This window comes from Psammomys obesus, unplaced genomic scaffold (genome assembly GCF_907164565.1).
Source record: "Psammomys obesus unplaced genomic scaffold, mPsaObe1.curated_primary_1811, whole genome shotgun sequence".
NCBI lineage: Eukaryota > Metazoa > Chordata > Mammalia > Rodentia > Muridae > Psammomys > Psammomys obesus.
In genome coordinates, this window is record NW_026595981.1 from 20,650,935 (window position 1) to 20,670,240 (window position 19,306).

The window sequence follows — 19,306 nt, forward strand, 5'->3', positions numbered from 1 at the left end:
TCCAGCCCAAGGACACGGACGGTGAGAGCATAAGGCAGGGGGTAGAGTGCACAGATACGCCATGGGGTGCAGCTACCACGAGAGACTGAGCTGAACCTCAAAGTGCCAGCGAGTGTTTGCAGACACGTGATAGCAGAAATGGGAGCGGGAGACTTTGTTCCCTGAGAGCTGGGATGCGGCACTGAAGGATCTGAAGCCTTTTAGGTCATTAGAATAATGATGTGCTAATGACATGAACAGCTGATGTTGATTAGCGGCCTGCCAGGTGCCAGGTCTGATGTTCAGTTCCTTAGGAGGACTGTCTCTGTTAATTCTCAAGAATTATATGAAACAGGATTGATTTTATTTTTTTAATTTCCTAAAGATGAGGAGACGAAGTCTGTATCTCAGGTCTCACAATTAAAAGACAGAGCTAGGACTCCAGGCCAGACCTTCTGTGAAGCCTTGGCTCCTCACAGTTGCTACATCACCCTTTCCATCAGCACCAAAGATACAGAAAATACAAGGGTCAGAGGAGCAAGATGATGGCAGATGGACCACTTAGCATCTGGCTATCCTGGATGTCTTGGTGTAGTCTGAGGGCTTGAAAGGATGGGTCCAGTGTCTGTAGATACGGGTTAAAAGGACAATAAGGAAGTAGGCTTGGGGGCTGATGGGGTGTGCAAACCAACGGAGAAAGAGGCAGAATCGATTCTTGAGTTCTAGCTGAGTGGATGGTGGTGTCAAACATTGGCACGGGGACACAACAGCAGGAGAGATTTGGGGACTTTTGGAACAAAGGGAAGTTATTCTTGACGGAGAATAGACTTGCAGTCTCTCCTGCTTCAGAATGTTTTAACTAATATCAAGCTATTTAGCAAGAATGGGCCCTATTGTCAGATCTCCCACCTTTGGTGTCTTCTCCAGGCAGCCTGAGCTCTGTGGCTTGCTTCTCTAGTCTTCTTATCTACTCTCATCTCTTTACCTCAGAGGCCTAGAAAAGTCCTAACCTTGATAGATTCTGCTCTCCACCTACTCTGCTCCCGTGCTTGGGCAGCTAATTGGGGCCAGAGAAAGATGATGTGATCGAATTGCCACCACAGTAAATCCTGGTCTCCAACCACAGAGGAGCACTTAATGATGCTGGCAATTAGTTCACGGGCTCCGGGTCAGCAATCTCTTCCGTTTCCCTCAGTACCAACCCTAGTCCTTTCAGGCTTTACCTCCCAACAAGGGGAAAACAGGCTTTTGAGTTGGAGCTCAGTCAGTATCCTGCCCGGCCCCTTCCTCAAACATACCTGCTGAGCCAGCCTCTGCCTTCTGCTCCTACTAACTGGCCTGGTTTCTCTCTACTGCCTGGGCCTGGCCTCTCTATGACCCCCTTTCCCTAGCCTGTCAAGCTGCTGCTTTTGTCTGATCCCAAACCCTCCCTCAGTGTTCTTTATCTGCAGGAGGATAGGTTCCGGCATTATCCAGGCCCGGCTCTTCTGGGTCCCAGTTTTTACCGTTTTGGTGTTCTGGATCAGTCACACAACTTCCACACAATTTGACTGTTTTAGACAAACTGGTGTGTGTGTGTGTGTGTGTGTGTGTGTGTGTGTGTGTGTGTGTGACACCCTTAAGCCCTCACAGAATTTCTGGAAAATGGCAGGCGTTTATTAAGCTCGTGGTTATGGAGAGGATGGACTCAGTGTTTGTAGCCTCAGAGGGATTGGAGTAAAATACACTGTGGATTGCCTGGATGACTCCTGAAAAATTGAAGTTAGATTTTTGTGTGTGTGTGTATAACTGTTGCTACCAAGTGAATAATACGGCCGTGTTCATAGCAAGGAAAACTCCAAAAATATGCTATTAAGAAGCATTTGCCCGACGGGCACAGTGGTGCATGCCTGTAATCCCAGCACTCAGGGAGGCAGAGGCAGGTGGATCTCTGTGAGTTCAAGGCCAGCCTGGTCTACAGAGTGAGTCCCAGGACAGCCAGGGCTACACAAGGAAACCCTGTCTCGAAAAACCCCCCAAAAAGAGAGAGGTATTTGCCCACGAAGATTTGAAGTGACTTTTATAGAAACCGTTTCATTTTCAAGCAAATAGCCCATTTTTAAACCTGCCCCTAATTCTGCCCAAGGTAAAGCTAAGGTGGCTACACAGTATGGACTTAACGAATTCCTATGGTTGTGGTGGTGGTGGGGGTGGGAGGGGGGTTGGTGTGGGGTGGGCTGGGAGTGGGAGGCTGGAGATGGCTTAGTGGTTAAGCTCATGCACTGCTCTTCCAGAGGTCCAAAGGTCGGTTCCCAGCACCCACATCAGGTGGCTCACCGCCACCTCCAGCCCCAACTCCAGGGGACCCCACAGCCTCTGGCCTCCGTGATATTAAAAAACATTCCATCCCTCAGGGAAGCCCCTTAAGCAGGGAAATAAGTGCAACCCACTCCTGTATCTGTCACTTTCCCCATTTGTAGAGTTAGGGCTAAGGTAAATGGTTTTAAAGGTCCCCACAGTTGTAAAGTCCAATGCACGGCGGGGCCTCCATCACGGGATCCTACCGTTGTCAGTTGTTCGCAGCAAGGCATCCTGGTGGCTGATGGGAATTAATCTGGTGCCAGCAATAAAATCAAGTCTCCAACCATCAATGATGACAAAATTCACAGAGACCAAGTTTGAAATGTGAGGATCAGTTGGAGCGCTACACGGGTGTGCGTCTTTTGTCATCTCCCGTACCCAGGCTCGGAACCAGGAAGCATCTCGGACTTCTCACCCGTGACATCTGCCTGTGGCCTCTCTCCAGGTCTTTAATCAATCTCTTGCCTTTTTACTTCCTCAAGTAGCTTCTCAACCGCCTCCTTTGCCTGCCTCCCAAGCACAGTGCACCTCTCTGCCAGAGGTGTCCTTAGGGGACAGCGTCTCGCCCAAAAGACAAGCAAACAACAAACAGCCTTCAATGACCCTGTTCTGTCTTCAGGGGGAAGACAAAGACAAATTCTGACATGACACTGTGCTCTTTAATTTTGCCACAGTGCTTCCAGTTAGCATTTTTTTTTTCCTTTTATTACTTCATTGTCTCTTACAGGCAGGGAGGATGGCGAGTGTGAGGGCAGAGTGAGATTTCCAAGTAAGGAACTAGCCCCATGCTAGGGAAAGTACTGGGAAGTGGGTTTTCCTGTTTCACATCAGAAAGCAGAGTCTATGGCTCATCATGGAGAGCTTCCAGTTTCTTACTACTCATATCCAGAATGGGTCGCTATCATCACTTGTGTGTGTGTGTGTGTGATATGGCGGGAAGTGTGTGCTATGACACACAAGTACAGGTCACAGGACAACTTTGCGGAATTGGTTCGCTCCTGCCTTCTCATGGGTCCCAGGGACAAACCACAGGTTGTCTGTCAGGCTTGCCCAGCAAGTGCCTTTACCCACTTAGCCATCTTGCCAGTTCCAGAGTAGGCTTTTGACTGAGCTGGGAGTGACTGCGCGTAGCGAAAGGTCCCAGGTGACTCTAGTGGGAAACAGGGCGTTACGTGCTCTCGTTTTTTATTACCTAGGAGCAGGTTTAAAAGTTGGGAGGGTCATGGTGAACTATATTGTCAGTATCAGATGACGTCACATGTTTGTTTAATGGGAGCTTAATTGTGACCATGGTCATCTGTAAATAGGAGAGGGCTGTGTTGTCATCTGGGTTGAGTTCCTAAGACCTACACGTGTAGACTCAGAACCACAGAAATGTTGCACTTCCCAAAAGGACCCCGCACCTTCTTACGACAGGTCTTTCTGTGGCTTGAGTTAGATGCGTATCGCCTTATTGTTATCATGCTATTTCTTACTCAGTGATCGGAACTGTCATCTGTCCACACGTAGCCATCTTATCTTTTGGACAAGATTCCAGGTTCCTCCCAGGCAGTCACAGGGTATGGCACTTTCAGTGGCACTGGAGGAAGTAGGGCCAGACGACACATCCTGTCTCCATCACAGGCCTCCCTCCCTTCGGCTGTTTGTCTAGCGCTGATGTCTAGACCCCTGGGGTCCGAGCCTCCGATGCCTCCACCAGAGGCTTCCACCAGATGGTGCCATTTTCCCATTCCTGCTCTTGGGTGTCAATGACCACACTATCCTCTGCCATTTGCTCCTTCTTCCTGCAACGGTTCTGGGACACTGGCAGTAGACAGAGAACTCAAAGCTCAAGAAACATCTGGGATGTCCAGACATAAGCACTGTTGGGCAAAGCCATTCTCTTGGGTGTGAGGTCAGTCCTTACCACGTGGCTCATGGTTCAAGGTCAATTACAAGGGGCTTTGTTAGCCTTATCAACTTGCCATTGAAGCACAGCTCAACCAGGTGTCCACTGGGATCCTCAGAGTCCATTCCTAATATCGGAACACGTCAGTCACCCCCGTTGTCATGGGGTCTGTGTGGATATGGGTGTCATGCAAAAGAGATGCTCAAGTGGAGCACGGGAGCAATTCCGGACAGTGAATATCGCCAACAGCCTACGCATTCAGAAAGGACTGCCGCCTTCTTACAAAGAACGAAATTCAAATGTGAGCATCCCTCAGCCATTAGGAAAGATTTGTGTAAGCAGATGGTTTATCAAGGCTGGGAAGGCATGATAGGCCTTAGATTAAGTCACAGGTAAAATAACATTTTTAATGCTTCAGCTGCAAAAAAAACCAATCATCGAGGTGTTCTGAATTTGTAGCACCCCAGATGTTGACCTTTCTAGATTGCTAGTTTTATAATGCCAGTATAGTCCTTTTTGTGTCTAACCCAATGTGTCTCGTCAGTAAAAAAAAATTTATTAGGTTTCAATATATATGTGCATCGCACTGTGCGCGTGCGTGTGTGTGTGTGTGTGTGTGTGTGTGTGTGTGTGTGTGTCTGTGTCTGTGTAGGCAGGGGCGTGCCATGGTGGATGTGTGAAGGTTAGCAGACAACTTTCTGGAGTTGGTTCTTGCCTTCTGCCTTGTTTTTTGAGACAGGACCTCTTACTGTTTCTCATATCCAAGTCTAGCTGGCCCAGGAACTTGCAATTCTCCTGTCTCCACCTCCCATCCCACTGTGGGCACGCCAGATTACAAATATGCACTTCTTCATCCAGTGGGGTCCAGGCTTGCACAGATGCGGGACTATCTCCTTTGCCTTCTTACCATTTTGGTGGCTGCAGAGAGATGAGGGAGTTTCTGACACAGCCGAAGCCTATGGGGTTTTCTCCAAGGGACAAAGAACCTACTGCTTTTCGTCAGCTTTAGGGAGCTTCTGAGTCCCCTGAAGACCAACTGTGGACTCCGAACACCTGTGATCTAACCATCCAGTAACACTAACCTGCTGCCTGACAAAGCGGTGGTAACGTCCCTTCAGCTCTGAATTTGCTTTCACATTGTAGCCACTAAGGAAGCAGCAGATGAGGAATTTTCGAGCTTGAGCTCTAGAACACTCGGAGCTGGGTACAGATCTTGGTTCTGTCACTGAAAGGCTGAGATGCTTCAGTCAAGTGTTTGGCTTCCTGAGTCTTGGTTTCATCCGTAACATGGAGATAGCAGAGGTGGGGTCAGGGTGGGCGGTAGGTCAGTGGGCGCTAGAGCTTGCTCGACAAGCTGGCTGGCCTGGGCTCCGCTGCTAGGAACCCAAGTCAAAAGTTGGACGCCAGACATGGGTAATCCCAGCATTCCTACAAGGAGATGGGGTGCAGAGACAGGAACTGCCCGGAAGCTTGAGGCCCACCAAGAACAGAGTCTGCAGCAGAGTGAGAAAAACAAGAGACCTGCTTTAAAGCCAAGGTGGAAGGTAAGAGCTGGCTCCCTCTACTTCCTCTGGCCTCCATATGCATGCACTCACACATACCATTGAGAAGGGGGATGGAGGAGGGAGAGATAGTTTTAAAACAAGGAGTTAATAATATACCGACTTCCCAAGGTTACTATAAAGATTAAATAAAATATGTGAAATGTATTTATAGCATACTGCTTAGCACACACTAAGTACCGGGTTTGTACATTATGTTATTATAATTAGAAAATGAAATTATTTTTTCCTTCTGAGGTAGTTCCAACAATATTAGGATACTTAGAGTTATTTGTCTACCTCCTGCATCAGGATCTGTCTAATTACCTGGTCAAGAGATGAAAGCTCTCAGTAGTTTTTCTCCATAATCACATTTATTGCTTGGCTTTGTGGTCAAGAGTCTGACCACTTCTCCCTGACCTAAACTAATGGCTTAGAGTCAATTGCTCCACTTTCATCAGAAATCTAGTAATGCATCCTGCGAATTAAGGTGGCGATTTCAAAGAACATGTTTGCAGTTTCTTATTAAAATGTTTGTTTAGAAGCCAGTTGCTATGCTGGGCATGCTGGTGCAAGTCTGTAATCCCATACATGGTCAAGATTAGCCTGGGGTACATAGTGAACTGTAGGCCAGCCTGGGCTGTAGAGTGACATACGCACGCACGCACGCACAGGTCCAGTTGCTAGGCTTGGAAACTGCCTCATTAATACCCCAGACTAGTTATTTTAGCTTTTCCTTTCCTTGTTTCCATTTATGAAATGTTCTTAATAACAGAAGAAGAAAGTTGAAAAAGTGGGCAGAAGTGTTTGGAAAGGCTGTCGCTCTACAGTGAACAGGCCTCGGCATTGTTTTCTTCATTGCCACTCCTACCCGTGTGGTTACCGCTGGCGCTCTGGTTTTTCTCAACTCCACACGTTCTATTTATTTGCTGTTCCTGTCCTCAAAGTGAAGCTCATTTGCTAGTATCTTTAATTTAAAAATCCCGGGTAGCAAACTTTACCATGCACGTTTTTAAAATTTGTTTCCTTTCCATGCACACGGGTGATTTGCCTGCATAGAGATCTGCACGCCATTTGCATGCCTGACACCAGCAGCAGCCAAAGGATATCTCCTGGGACTGGAGTTACAGGGGGTGGTTGTGAGCCACCTTGTGGGTGCTGGGGAATCGAACCTGTGTCTTGTGGAAGATCAGCCAGCGCTCGTAACCACTGAGCTGTCTTTCCAGCCCCATACCATGCGTGTAATTTAATTTTTGCATGCAAATGGAAAAGCCTGTTCTGCAGGCCAGCTAAATGTGGAGACAGGCTTGTTTGTACTGAATGAAAATAACCACCATCACTAGGGCACATGGCATCTTCTTTCTGCTCACGCTGTACGTGTCTTCTTTTCACTCCCAGATTCCATTTGCATGGACCTGGTGAGGCTGAGCGTGGATGTTGCCGAGGAGTTGATAGCTTTCCTTTCCTATAGAAGCTGAAGGTTCAGAGGGAAGATTAAAGAAGTGTTTGTTATCTCTCTGCACAGGCCTGATAGGAAATTCTCAGAGGCTTTTGGGGTAGACATAACTCTGTGTGTGTGTGTGTGTGTGTGTGTGTGTATGCTTGTTCTGTCCCCTTCTTTTGCAGTCTTTGTATCTTGGTTTAAAATGTTTAGCTCCAGATCGGTTGTACTCTTCTGGTTTAAAGAGAATTGTTTCCAGAGCAAAGTATAAGAATGGGAAGATGTTGCCCAGATTTAACTAAATGCTTCCCCAAGAGCACAGAACTTTCCAGACTGTGATGAAGATCAGGCACAGGACACATGTGAGGAGACAAGATGGAGGCCTTAAATGTGCCCAGCAGACAGTAAGCTGGGGCCCTTTCTTGAGGGCTGACGTTGCTCATATTTTATAGTTTCCTTTTAGAAGTGCCCTCAGTTGGTAGAGTGCCCAGCTAGCGTGAACAAAAGACCCTGGGTTTGATTCCCCAGTGCAGCAAAAAAAAAAAAAAACCAAAAAACAAAAAACAAAACAGGCATAGCAGTACACATCACTCGGGAAATACAGGCAGGGGAATCAGTAGTTCAAGGTCATTTTTGGCTATGTAGGGAATTTGGGGCTAGCCTGGGCTTTGTGAGACTAGTTTAAAAAAAAAAAAAAAAGCAAAATGTCCTCAGTGGGAAGTAAGTGTGTTTTTTGCTGTGTTTGCTCCTGTTTTTAAAGCAAACTTCCTTTAGATGGGTTAATACTTAGAGAAGGAAGACAGGATAGCAGAGGAAGGAAGCAGTGTTCATTCCCACCAAGTTCAACACGCGAGTCTCACTAGATTTTTAAAAACCGACAAGATTACGTGCATTTAAGACACACAGGTTAATTATTTGATATGCACATTTGCATTGCAAGCTGGTTCCCACACACGCCGATTACCCATCATCACCTCCCACCCGAGGTGGCTTTTGTTGTGAGAATAACTTGTCAGGCCCTACTCCCGTCACAACTTTCAGGTAGTTGGTAGAGTTTTGTTCACTGGAGTTGCACATTGCTAGTTAATCAGATCCTTGTAACTTATTCATCTTTTTTGTTTTTGTTGATATTCTCGGTTGGATTTTTAAATTCTAGGTTTATTGGCCCATGCGCATGGCTGTTTTGCTGCATGTATGTGTGTGCATCATAAGCACGTCTGGCAGCTGCAGGGGTCAGATGAGGGCATTGGAAACCCTGGAATGAAAAGTCATAGACCACTGTGAACTGCCATGTGGGCGCTGGGAATCGAACCGGGGTCCTCTGGAAGAGCACCCAGTGCCCTTACCTGCTAAGCCATCTCTCCAGCCACTGTTGTTACTGTGAAGACAGGGTCCTCCTGTGTAGCCGAGCTGGCCTCAAGCTCAGGATCCTCCTTCCTTGCCCAGAGCTGGCCTTGTAGGTATCTGTAAGAAATACCTTGCCAGCTTATTTACTTATTTAACAGTTTGCTTGGTCAGCCTTTTCAAACACTGTTACTTCCTGGCTCGGTTTCCCCTCCCCCCTCTGAGCCAACAAATAAAAGTTATATTCATTAGCAAAGTTCCTGCTATTGTTGTCGTTAACATTTTGGAAAGAGGTTCGTGTGTGCTTGTGTGTGTGTGTGTGTGTGTGTGCTTGTGTGTGTGGTGTATGTGTGTGGTGTGTTTACACCTCATTTATTTTTATTTTATGTTTCTTTCATGTGTATGGGTGTTTTGCCCGCATGTATGTTTATCTGTGTACCACATGCATGGCCAATACCCACGCGTTATGTTCATGGGTGTTTTGCCTGCATGTATACCTGTCTGTATGCCACATGTATGGCTGATACCCACAGAGGTCAGACTGACACTATTCCAAGTTGGAACTGAAGTCATAGATGGTCGTGAGGCACCGTGTGGGTGCTGGGAATCAAATCGGGGTCCTCTGGAAGGGCAGCCAGTGCTGTTAACTGCCCAGCCATCTCTCCAGCCCCCTCATTTCTTTGCACGCTCGATTAGAAGATGAGGGATGATAAGAACCGGGTGCGAGAGCGTTAGTTCCAGAGCAGAGGGAAGGCGGCAGGGCTTGGGGAGCTGTTCCCCTGTTCTCATGTGAGTGTGAGATGCCCTCCACACTCGAACTGTGGGGAGGTCTGGCTGCTAGAAGGAAAGCACTAGGGGACGGTCCTTGGGAGATGCAAGCCCCGGCCATTTCCTGAAGAGCTCTCTGCTTTCCAACTGCGGCCTTGGAGCCCGCCCGCCACCAGCCACCTTCCGCTGCCATTTGCTGATTGGTTCTGTGCCCTCCCTCACCAGGATGGTCTGTTTCCCCTCAAACCACAAGCCAAAAGAAACATTTCCTTCCTTACTGCTTCTTGTTACGTTTAATCACGGGGCTGGGAAAGCGCACTTCCCAGCTGTGTTTCCCAAGAAGGAGTTTCCTGCAGTCATCAGCTGCAGCGTGCTAGGTGGAGACTGACTCATAACTAAACAGAATGTCTGCCGTCCTGGCATACCTGTACCCTTACACTAAACAGATACCCCTCTTCCCGGATGTTGAAGCCTTCTGCCTCCCACTTCTTGCTTCCCACCTCTCCTCTGTGCCTTCCTATCACCCGGCCTTCCTCTGCCCCACGTCTCTAGCCTGTTATTCTCTATCTCCTTTCACCGATGATCAGATCAGACTGGGTCTGGGAAAAGCAGAGGCCAGCTCTCTGCTCTGACTCTGTCTTCTCTAATAAACTTCCTTCAAACCACCTTTGTGTTTAGGCCACCTCCCCACAGCTGATCTCACATGGCTCCGTTTCCTACAGCTTTCGGGAGTGGCAGAGAAATAGTCTAGCTGTGAGGCTGGTATGACTAATGTAGCCAAACCTAATTCTAGTCATGGCGACACTGGATGACATCACTGTACAGCCTTTCCCTGAACCTTCTGTGGGTGCGGACCCTGTTGGTTTGATTAAGAATTTTGTTAAAAGTGTACACTCTTCATCCTAGAAAGCCTCAGATGCAGATTCCCAAGAGGCCAAGATGAGAAGAGAGAAACATCCATCCTACTTAGTGGTGTGGAAGTCTTTAGGTCTGCTCAGAGAATGAAAGTGTCGCCCCCACGAGGCTGATGGAGTTCCCGGGGAAGGGGAGATGAGGGCTTGAGGAGAGCGAGAGCGTTTGAATATTGCGCTCTTGTGCTTGGGAGAAAATGGGACAGGAGATGGGGAGGTTGAGGGGGAGGGAAAGATATGAAAATGGAGACAGGGGAGGGAGGGGACCGAAGCAGTGAGGGGAGGGTGTGCTTCATTTCGTGAGAGCACACAGGCTGATGGGAAGAGCCAGGCTGAGAGGAAGGGTGGCCATACCCTGGAGGAAAATCAATACAGAGTAATGTAAGTTTCCTGTGAAGGCACTAAATGGGCTTTTGTGGGTAACCATTCTAAGTGACATCGTTTCTGTGTTTTTGGGGGGAGGTGTAAGTCAGGTTCCATTGAAGTGATTTACAAGTGAGCCTTTCCATCACGGCTGCTCGGCACTTAAGACCCCCAAGGCTTTATTGGTTTGGCCAGTCATTTCACAAAGCGGGAGGAGAGGAGAAGGTGCTGTGGATTGCGTGGGCCCACTCCATTTCGGGGCTCCCCCGCTACCAATGTGAGACAACTCTGATTTCACCATCTGGGTCTCACCCACATACTTCGGAGGCGAGCAGAGCTGAAGGCGTGTTCCCGGTCCTGGGGTCTGCTGATGTGTGCTGTCCAGGCCGGTGGTGCTAGCGGCGCCTTAATCTGCAGGAAAGACAGGTGTCTCCAGAAAGAGCCACCCTGCTCAGACCATGAGCCACCCGAGCTTCTTTCCTACGTCATCCCCAGTTTTTAAAACTTTATCTTAATTTTATGTTCATCGGTGTCTTGCCTGAGTGTATGTCTGTGCGAGGGTGTCAGGTCCCCTGGAACTGGAGTCACAGAGAGGTATGAGCCACCGTGTGAGTGCTGGGCATCGAACCCGGGTCCTCTGCGAGAGCAGCCAGTAACTTGCTTTTCTTTAACAAAGCCAAGCTCTGGCCGATGACTGACTGTTTAGCAAGCTTCTTTTGGCTTTCTTCTGTGGACATGGTGCCTTAACCAAACTTGAGCTATTCAAGCCTGACTGACTGCCACTCTTCCTTCTTGTATTTTAGGTACTGCTGGGATTTTCAGCCCCAAGGTGAGTGCGCCTTGACCGTAAGTAGCTTTCTATTAAGACTGTGTCTGTGCTTTCCTGTCTCTTCTAAGTCTCTCCACACAGTACCGCTATCCATTTCTGAGCAAAGTCGGTGGAGTGCTTAATTAACCTTCACCCCACTGGGCCCCCCCTGCCCTGCTACGAGGCGCCATGCCTTGTATGGCTGCTGGATTCTTTGACGGAAGCGGAGCGACAACATGCCTTTCTTCTTTGAGTTTTGTTAGATGCCAACAGGATCCTGCAACATCCAAACAGAACGGTGGCCAAGTCCATAATAAAACCCCTGGGCGGGTTCCAACTCGGCTAATCCTTCATTTGCCCCAGAAATAAACCCGAGTGTGTTCTAGCCTCCATCACGGTGTCCTTCCACGCAGACCGTCTGGCAGCAGAGAAATGTCAGACACGGAGCCATGTTGGAATTCCCACCAGAACGGTTGCTCTCGCATTTTAATATGAGCCTCGCCGCAGCCTCGGCGCTTCTAATTGCTTCCCCGCCATTGTTTCCCTGCCTTTTCCTGATGAACCCAGCATCTGGCATGATTCTGAAAAGCACGCCAGACAGCTATGCGCAAAATTAAAAATAAAGGATGGGATTAGAACACATTTTGTAAAAGGTTCCGAGACGGAGCGTTTTCTGAAACTTCAAATACTCGGAGCGGGGTGTGTGGCCCCCTGGTTGAGCATGGGGGCTGTGGCAGCATCCCGAGCCAGCGTTCCTTATCTCGCCTCAGAAGACACAGGGCCTTTCACTCTCTCAGAGAACCGCAGCGTTGCCGCACAGTTACGGAGCGCATCATGACTTGTTTGGCACCATGACCTTCGAAACACCAGACCATTTCCAGGACCGAGTACGGTTTTACCAGATCTGTGTGCCCCATGCCACCGGGTCTCAACGCTTCCAGGAACTTAGTGTTGAGTGAGGGTACTAGGGTTTCTTAAAGTGGGTGTGGGGGTGGTGTGGTCTGCCTGTCTGTCTGCAAGCCAGAGACTGAGCTTGGGTGTCTCTGTTGTATTTACTGAGGCAGGTTCCCCCCCTGATGCTGAAGCTCATGCCCCACCCCAGCTTTTACAGGGGTGCTAGAGATCTGGACTCTGGGTCCTCACACTTACACAGTAAGCACTTTGTCACTGAGCTGTCCCGTTGGCCCATATGGTACTAGTTTTACTAACATTTTATTTGCCTACTTTATATGTTGTTATAGCGTATTTTCAGTCTACGTAAGACTTTCTTTAAAAGCCAGCTTTTTTTATGTTTTGAGTTTCTGAGACAGGGTCTCTTTACACTCCCTGGCTGTCCTGAAACTCACTGTATAGGCCAGGCTGGCCTCAAACTCATACAGATTTCCCCAGTTTCTGCCTCTCAAGTCCTGGGATTAAAGGCATGTGCTGCAACACCCAGCAAGAGTCAGGCTCAGTAAATATAAGGATCATGTTTTAATATTAAAAAGATGTCATATGTTTTGAGAAGGTTTTGTAAATACATCTATGTTAACGTCAGCCTCCTGTGTAATCCCGTGACACGATTACTGCACTGAGAACCTCGATGGAGTCGTAGAGAGCTGGTTCTGTAGAGTGTGAAACAACACTCTCAGACTCGCCCCGTAGTCCTGGGTTTAACAAGTGTTGACCGAAAACCACAGGGGCAGGGCACGGTGGTAAGATGTCAGAGAGGAGGGGAACTGTGGGCGCAGAACTCATGTCCTAAGGAGAAGGGATCAATTAGTGTCAGAAACATGGTATAGAAATGTGTTGAGAAGAGAAGAAAAAAATATTTTTGGAGCTCGGCAAGGGAGAGGCTCAGAAACTGAACACGGGTTCAGTTCCAGATTCTTAAGAGGTGATGCCTTGGTCACATCCAACACACAAGGACAAAAAAAAAAAGCATAGCAAAACCATCGCTCATCAGGAAGTAATGAGGAATGTTCAGCCAGAGAGCCCAATAGTCTTGCTTTTGCTACGGACATGGTGGGAGGGGAGGGGCATCTTCTACTTGATGGTCGATTAATTCTTGTAATAGTGACTGGTCTAAGGTAGTACCCGGAAAGGATGAAAAAAAAGAGGCATGCACAAGAAGGTGGCAAAAGTTTTGTCTGTTTGTTTGTTTTTGAGATAGGATCTCGCTGTGTAGACTGTGCTGGCCTCTCACTCAGAGGTCTGTCTGCTTCTGCCTCCCAAGGCTAAGACCATACCCAGCACGGAAGAAGAGTTTAGAAAGACCTAGAAGACTAGGTAATATTGGGATGATACCAGTGAGAAAAGATAGACGAGATGAGCTCAATACGTTGTCTAAGAGTCTGAGTCAAAAATTTGAGAAATTGTTTTTAATTAAAGGTCTTATTCTGTAGCTGGGCTAGATTTGGACTAACTGTGTAGCTCGGGGTTTGCTGGAATGTGCTGTTTTTATGCCTCAGCATCCCCAGGACCGAGATTATCGATATGGACCATGTTCGGCCTTTCTTAGCAGCGTGTTTGTAATAACAACGCCAATTCTTCCCATACATTTCACCCTCACGTTGTTGGCCCGCTGTCACCTTCCTCGGTGATTCATCCGTGTGTGACAGAGCTTCTCCTAGGGAGATACTGCACTCATGCCTACTCACGGCAGACAGGGAGCCCATAACAGACCAAATCAAGGAGACCCACCAAAGTCCAGCTTGGAGAGCCATGGGTTTTATTGGGGTCACTTCCAGGAATATAGGTAAAGGGTCACTTCCAGGAGCAGAAATGACCCAAGGCCCACCCCAGCACAGGTGACAACTCACAAAGCTGGAAACCTGGAGCACACTGCACAGCTTGCAGGCAGCTCAACAGGCTGGAGAGCGTCCTTTCCAGGTGTTTCGGTCGGTCTAAACCCCTTCCAGGCAGCTGGGCCGCACCGAATCTTCTTGGCACCCTGGCTTGTCTGAGAGTCTTGTCTGCAGCTTGGCTTATTTCCTCTTGGAGGGAGGGGCCTAGTGAATCTGGTCAGTTTCAGGGACTGCCTGAAGCTACTTTGAGTTGCTTTAAGGAGCTTCCCTGCAAGATGAACATTTTCAATCCCAGAGGAAGTTCTACTTTATATATCACCTAAGAAGAAAATACAATCTTAAGAATTATTACCTTAATGTAGAGGAAGCATAAATGGAACCGTTCTTTTTTTGTGTGTGTGCTTTAAAAACCATTTATTCATCCCTCCCTCTATTCATCCATCCATCTTAGTGTGTGTGTGTGTGTGTGTGTGTGCGCGCGCACGCACACACACACACACACACACATGTGCCATGGTGGAGGTCAGAGGACAACTTGCAGGAAATGATTCTTTCCTTCCACCATGTGGGTTCAGTGGGTTGAACTCAGGTCATCAGGCTTGAAAGCAAGCTTCTTACCCGCTGAGCCATCTCACCAATAAGAAAAATTCTTTTAATGAGGTTAAATATAACTGAAGAACATGGAAAAGCTTGGTTTTAGGACTTTAGATAATCTCAGTAATACAAGTCCTGCTTACACTGAAAACTGTTCTCGTCTCCCTTCTCCTGTTTCTCCTCTTCCCCTTCCTCTTCCTCTCCATCTTCCTTCTCTCTTCTTTTCCCTCCTCCTTTTCCCGTTCCTCCTCCTCCTGTCCCTCCACCTGCTCTTCTTCCTTCTTCTCCTTACCTCCTCCTTCTCCCTCCTTCTACTCTCCCTCTCCCTGTCCTTCCTCCTCTCCCCTTTCCTGTCCCTCCTTCTCTCCCTCTTCTTGGCCCTCCTCCTGTCCCTCTTCTGTTCCTTCTTCTCCTCCTGCCCTTCCATCTGTCCGTCCTATTGTCTTCTCTCTTCTCCCTCCTCCTGTTCCTCCTCGTCTCCTCCTCCTCCCCCTGCCTCTCCCTCCTCCTCCTTTCCCTTCTTTTTGTCATCATTAGTATTGTGTGTGTGATGCTGGAGATTGAGTCCAGGGCCTTGCATATGTCACCGAATTACCTACCCAGCAAAAATAAATGAACAAACAAACAACAACAGCAACAAAGCATTTTTTTTATTTAAATTTTCATTTAGCTATAAAGGAACGCTGGGAGGTGTTTGCCATGGAACTGTTTGTGATGCAGCCATCAGAATCTAAAAAGATGATATTGATCGCCTGTCTAAATAACAATCTGCTTTGCCCTTCAAATTTGATGACAAGATCGTTTTAAGTCAAGGCACAACTCGATTTCCTCCATTTTGTTTCACTTTCTCCTTTTATAAGATGAGTTAATTATTGGCAGTTTTAATGCAGTAAATCAAAATTTCATGTAGAATGAAATTTCCTGTACAATGTATACAATTAGAAATGTATTGCCAAAAATTTTTTTTGAACATTAGTTGAATATTCTGTCATTGACTCAAGAGTCTACAACAAACGCCCTAACACTTAAATAAAAAAATTTGGGTGAGCCAGTGAGACTATTATAACTATATAACACTGTCATATTTTATGTATTTGCAATTTATTTGTTTTCTTCGTTTCTTTGGTTTGTTGTTGTTGTTGTCCAAAGACCAGGGTATACTTGATCTCACTGTGTAGTTGACTCTAACTGTGAGCTCATGATCCTCCTCCCAAATCCTTGGGTTATGGCATATGCCGCCATGCCTGGTTACCAAGGCCATAATTCTCTACAGTCATCACTCATTGGCATTTTGGTCATTTATAGAAGTGGGCTGTGAGGTCTCTCACCAGCTGGAACATCCTTTGACCAGCCATATCTGCGCTGAGGTTCCTGAGAAGACTATCCAGTATATTTCACATGTAAAGATTCATTTTACTTTTTAATTGGTATGTGCCTGTGAGCATACACACCTCTGTGTGAGTGTCCATGGAGGTCGGGAGGGTGAATGGAACTCAGGTCCTCCCAAAGCAGCATCAAGCACCCTTAACCCCTGAGCCATCTCGTCCACCCCTCTAGTACATATTGAGATGAACCTAAGTCTGCTTAGTAAAAATTTAAAGAATCGTATTTTGAAATGCCAAGTCTCTACCCACGTCGAAGTAAACTGATTCCTAAAAATATAGGTTGACAAAAACAAATAGTATGAAGTGTAAAAAGAAAACGCTGTTATAGAGCCACAGTGAAAGAGCCTCCATCGCGGCTCATGCCTGCAATCTCAGCATTCCTGAAGATGCTGGAGCAGGCAGGAGAATCGCCTCAAATCCAAGGCCAGCCGGGGTTACGTAGTGTGTCCGTGTCTCAGAAGACCGGAACCAAACCAGTGCCAACACAAATAAAGCCATACTGACTATAGATTTAAAAAGATTTAAGTGACTTGCCAACGAATGTGCGAGTTTTACCTTCATTCAAATCAACTTTTTAAAAGTTATATCCGTGAGGGAATTAGGAATCTGAACATGGATTATTATTTTTCAATTGTTTTGAAATTGCCCTCAGGGGCTGGAGAAATGGCTTACTAGTTCTGAGAGTACAAGCTGCTCTCCCAAAGGTCTGGGATTCGGTTCTGAGAACCCACATAACAACTCAAAACCATCCGTAACTCCAATCCATGCGAAACTACACCCTCTTCTGGCCTCTGCCTGCATTGGGCCATACATATACGTACGTATGTATGCGTTGTACAGGCATACAGCCAGGGAAGACACCCTTACACATACAATAAAGTAAAATAAAATCTTCAAAAGGTAATTCACTTTTTAACAAATATTTATTTATTTATTTATTTGTGTGTGTACAAGTATACTGGCAATTCAAACTCGTCACCTTTACCCACTGAGCTGTCTTGCCAGCCCTCGACTGGTTTGGTGTTGCACAGGTTTATGATTGTTGGGCCTGGGGGACGCAGAGTGCGTGCCTCTGAGGCATAGCCGAGGCTCTGGGTTTGATCCCCCAGAACCACCAACGAGAGTCACAGTCGGGGGTTCATTGAAAAAGTGAGGTCATTTTATTCATGTCGTGAGGCCCAGAAGATCATTGCGTAGGTTTGTGCAGCCAATTGCAAAAACACACGAGCCACGAGCTGCTCTCTGCCTGCTATTTCGAGCTCATGCTTTAAGCGGGAAGAACGTGAGTGGGAAGCAGATTTCGAATGGGAACCCCGGGTCTTCACAAAGGCCCTGTGAGCCTCGGCGAGCCCTTTGCCCTCTGGCATCATCCGTTTCCTCCTCTTTATGTTCCCACTGTTACGGACTTCACTGTCATTTGGGGTTCTAAGGAACACGATAACCCCAGAACATCGCTTGCCATGTGGTAGCAGGCGAGGATTTAAAGAGAACGAGTATTATTTTTACATCTCAGAGTAGAGCCAAGCGTGACTACACATGTATGGAACCTTAATAATATATATTATTATATATATATTTATAATTATATATTTAATATATAATTATATACATTATATTTTTTTTATCTTTCCATTAAACTCATCCACTCGAGCTGAGGCCTACCCCGCACCCCGTTAAGGCACGCCTGTGCGTCTATGAGGCTGACGTTCACAGGCACTCGAACTCAGGGCCTGTAACGAGCATTCCGCCCACGGCCTTTTTGCTCCCAGGACGCCCGGAACACGTTCAGTGAGCACACAGGGGGGCTGCTTCACGTCTCGCCCCCGACCGCCACATACTTGAAACATGTACTTCTGACAAGTACAAGGAGCAGAACACGAAAGCGGCGGGGGAAATGCCAGCTTTACACCAAGAAGGGGGGCCTGGGGCGGCGGCGGCGGCGGGGATGGCGTTTGAAGGCCGAGAGGAGTGCTTTTGAATTAATGGAGTGCACCGTGATCTTCACTAAGTTCTATTTATGAAAATGCTCTTTGCCTTCCTGCCAGGAGGGCCCTAGCACAGCCCCAAGAAGGATTTGTACAAAGGAACACAGTTCAAATTTATGATGTGTTTGCAAACGTAGGAAAAAGCCTGAATTTACAGTATTTGTAATTTATTGGCAAGCGTCTTTCGACCACTCTTCCTGGAATGCTGGTGTTTTATAAACACAAGCGTTGGCTACAAACATGGGCTGTCCTGACCTAGGCTACTTCGTAAAGGGGGACTCTCCTGGCGGTCTTTTTGCACGTCTTTTGGTGGCGGTGGGGATTAGTGAGGGAAATGTGCACAGGACTAATGCTCCTGCCTTTGGCTTCGGCCCAGCTTTTTAGCATCAACAGTCTTGACAGGAGTTTTTACGCCTTGACTTCTTTCAAGGTCCCTCCCCACCCCACCCCCACCTCCCATACTTGCTTCAGTTTTTGCACATTAATCTATAGGGAGCGGCTACGCACACTAGCTGGCTTGAAGTTCGTGACTGGCATTGCTACCTTGCCAAATACTCCCCCTTCTTTTGCATCTACCAGTTGGGTAGGTAATACACTAATTGCTGATTGACTCACCGTCCAAGAGAATCAGATTTTTTTTTTTTTAAATGAAGGTATACAGCTGTATGCAAACACAGAAACAAACTGCATACCTGGTGCCCACAGAGGCTGGAAGAAGACATTGGGTCCCATATGTAAACTAGAGTTACAGACCACGATGTGGGTGACGGGAATCGAACCCGGGTCCTCTAGAAGAGCATCCAGTATTCATAACTGCTGATCCATCTTTCTGGCCCCACCTTAATTTTCCTTTTTGAAGTCGATATTTTCTTTGATTTGTTACGTTCCTTCTCAATGTGTGTTCTGGAGTAGATAATATGGAGGCAAACAAACAAACAAACAAAACACAACAAACACCTGGCTCAGTGCTGGAACAATGGCTCTGCGGTTCAGAGCGCTTTCTGCCCTTCCAGAGGCCCCAGCTTTGGTTCCCAGGATGCCCGGCAGGAGGCTCACAAACAGGGTGGCTGAAGTGTCACTAGCAGAGGGAAAGGACCTCTATGTTATGGGCCAGGAGATTTATATGATGCATAAAATGAAGCTTGCAGTTACTGCTGACTCCACTGAGGTCAA

The 19,306-nt window shown here is 47.3% G+C and overlaps 1 protein-coding gene across 1 annotated transcript in view; it reads left to right on the top strand.

Annotated features, from left to right (window-relative positions):
- The window catches only part of Skap1 (src kinase associated phosphoprotein 1), a 281,034-nt gene that overhangs the window by 41,571 nt on the left and 220,157 nt on the right, over window positions 1-19,306 (top strand). Inside the window, exon 3 of the mRNA XM_055620131.1 lies at window positions 11,379-11,404. Coding sequence (XP_055476106.1) covers window positions 11,379-11,404 — 26 coding nt within the window. The remainder of the gene's footprint in view (window positions 1-11,378; window positions 11,405-19,306) is intronic.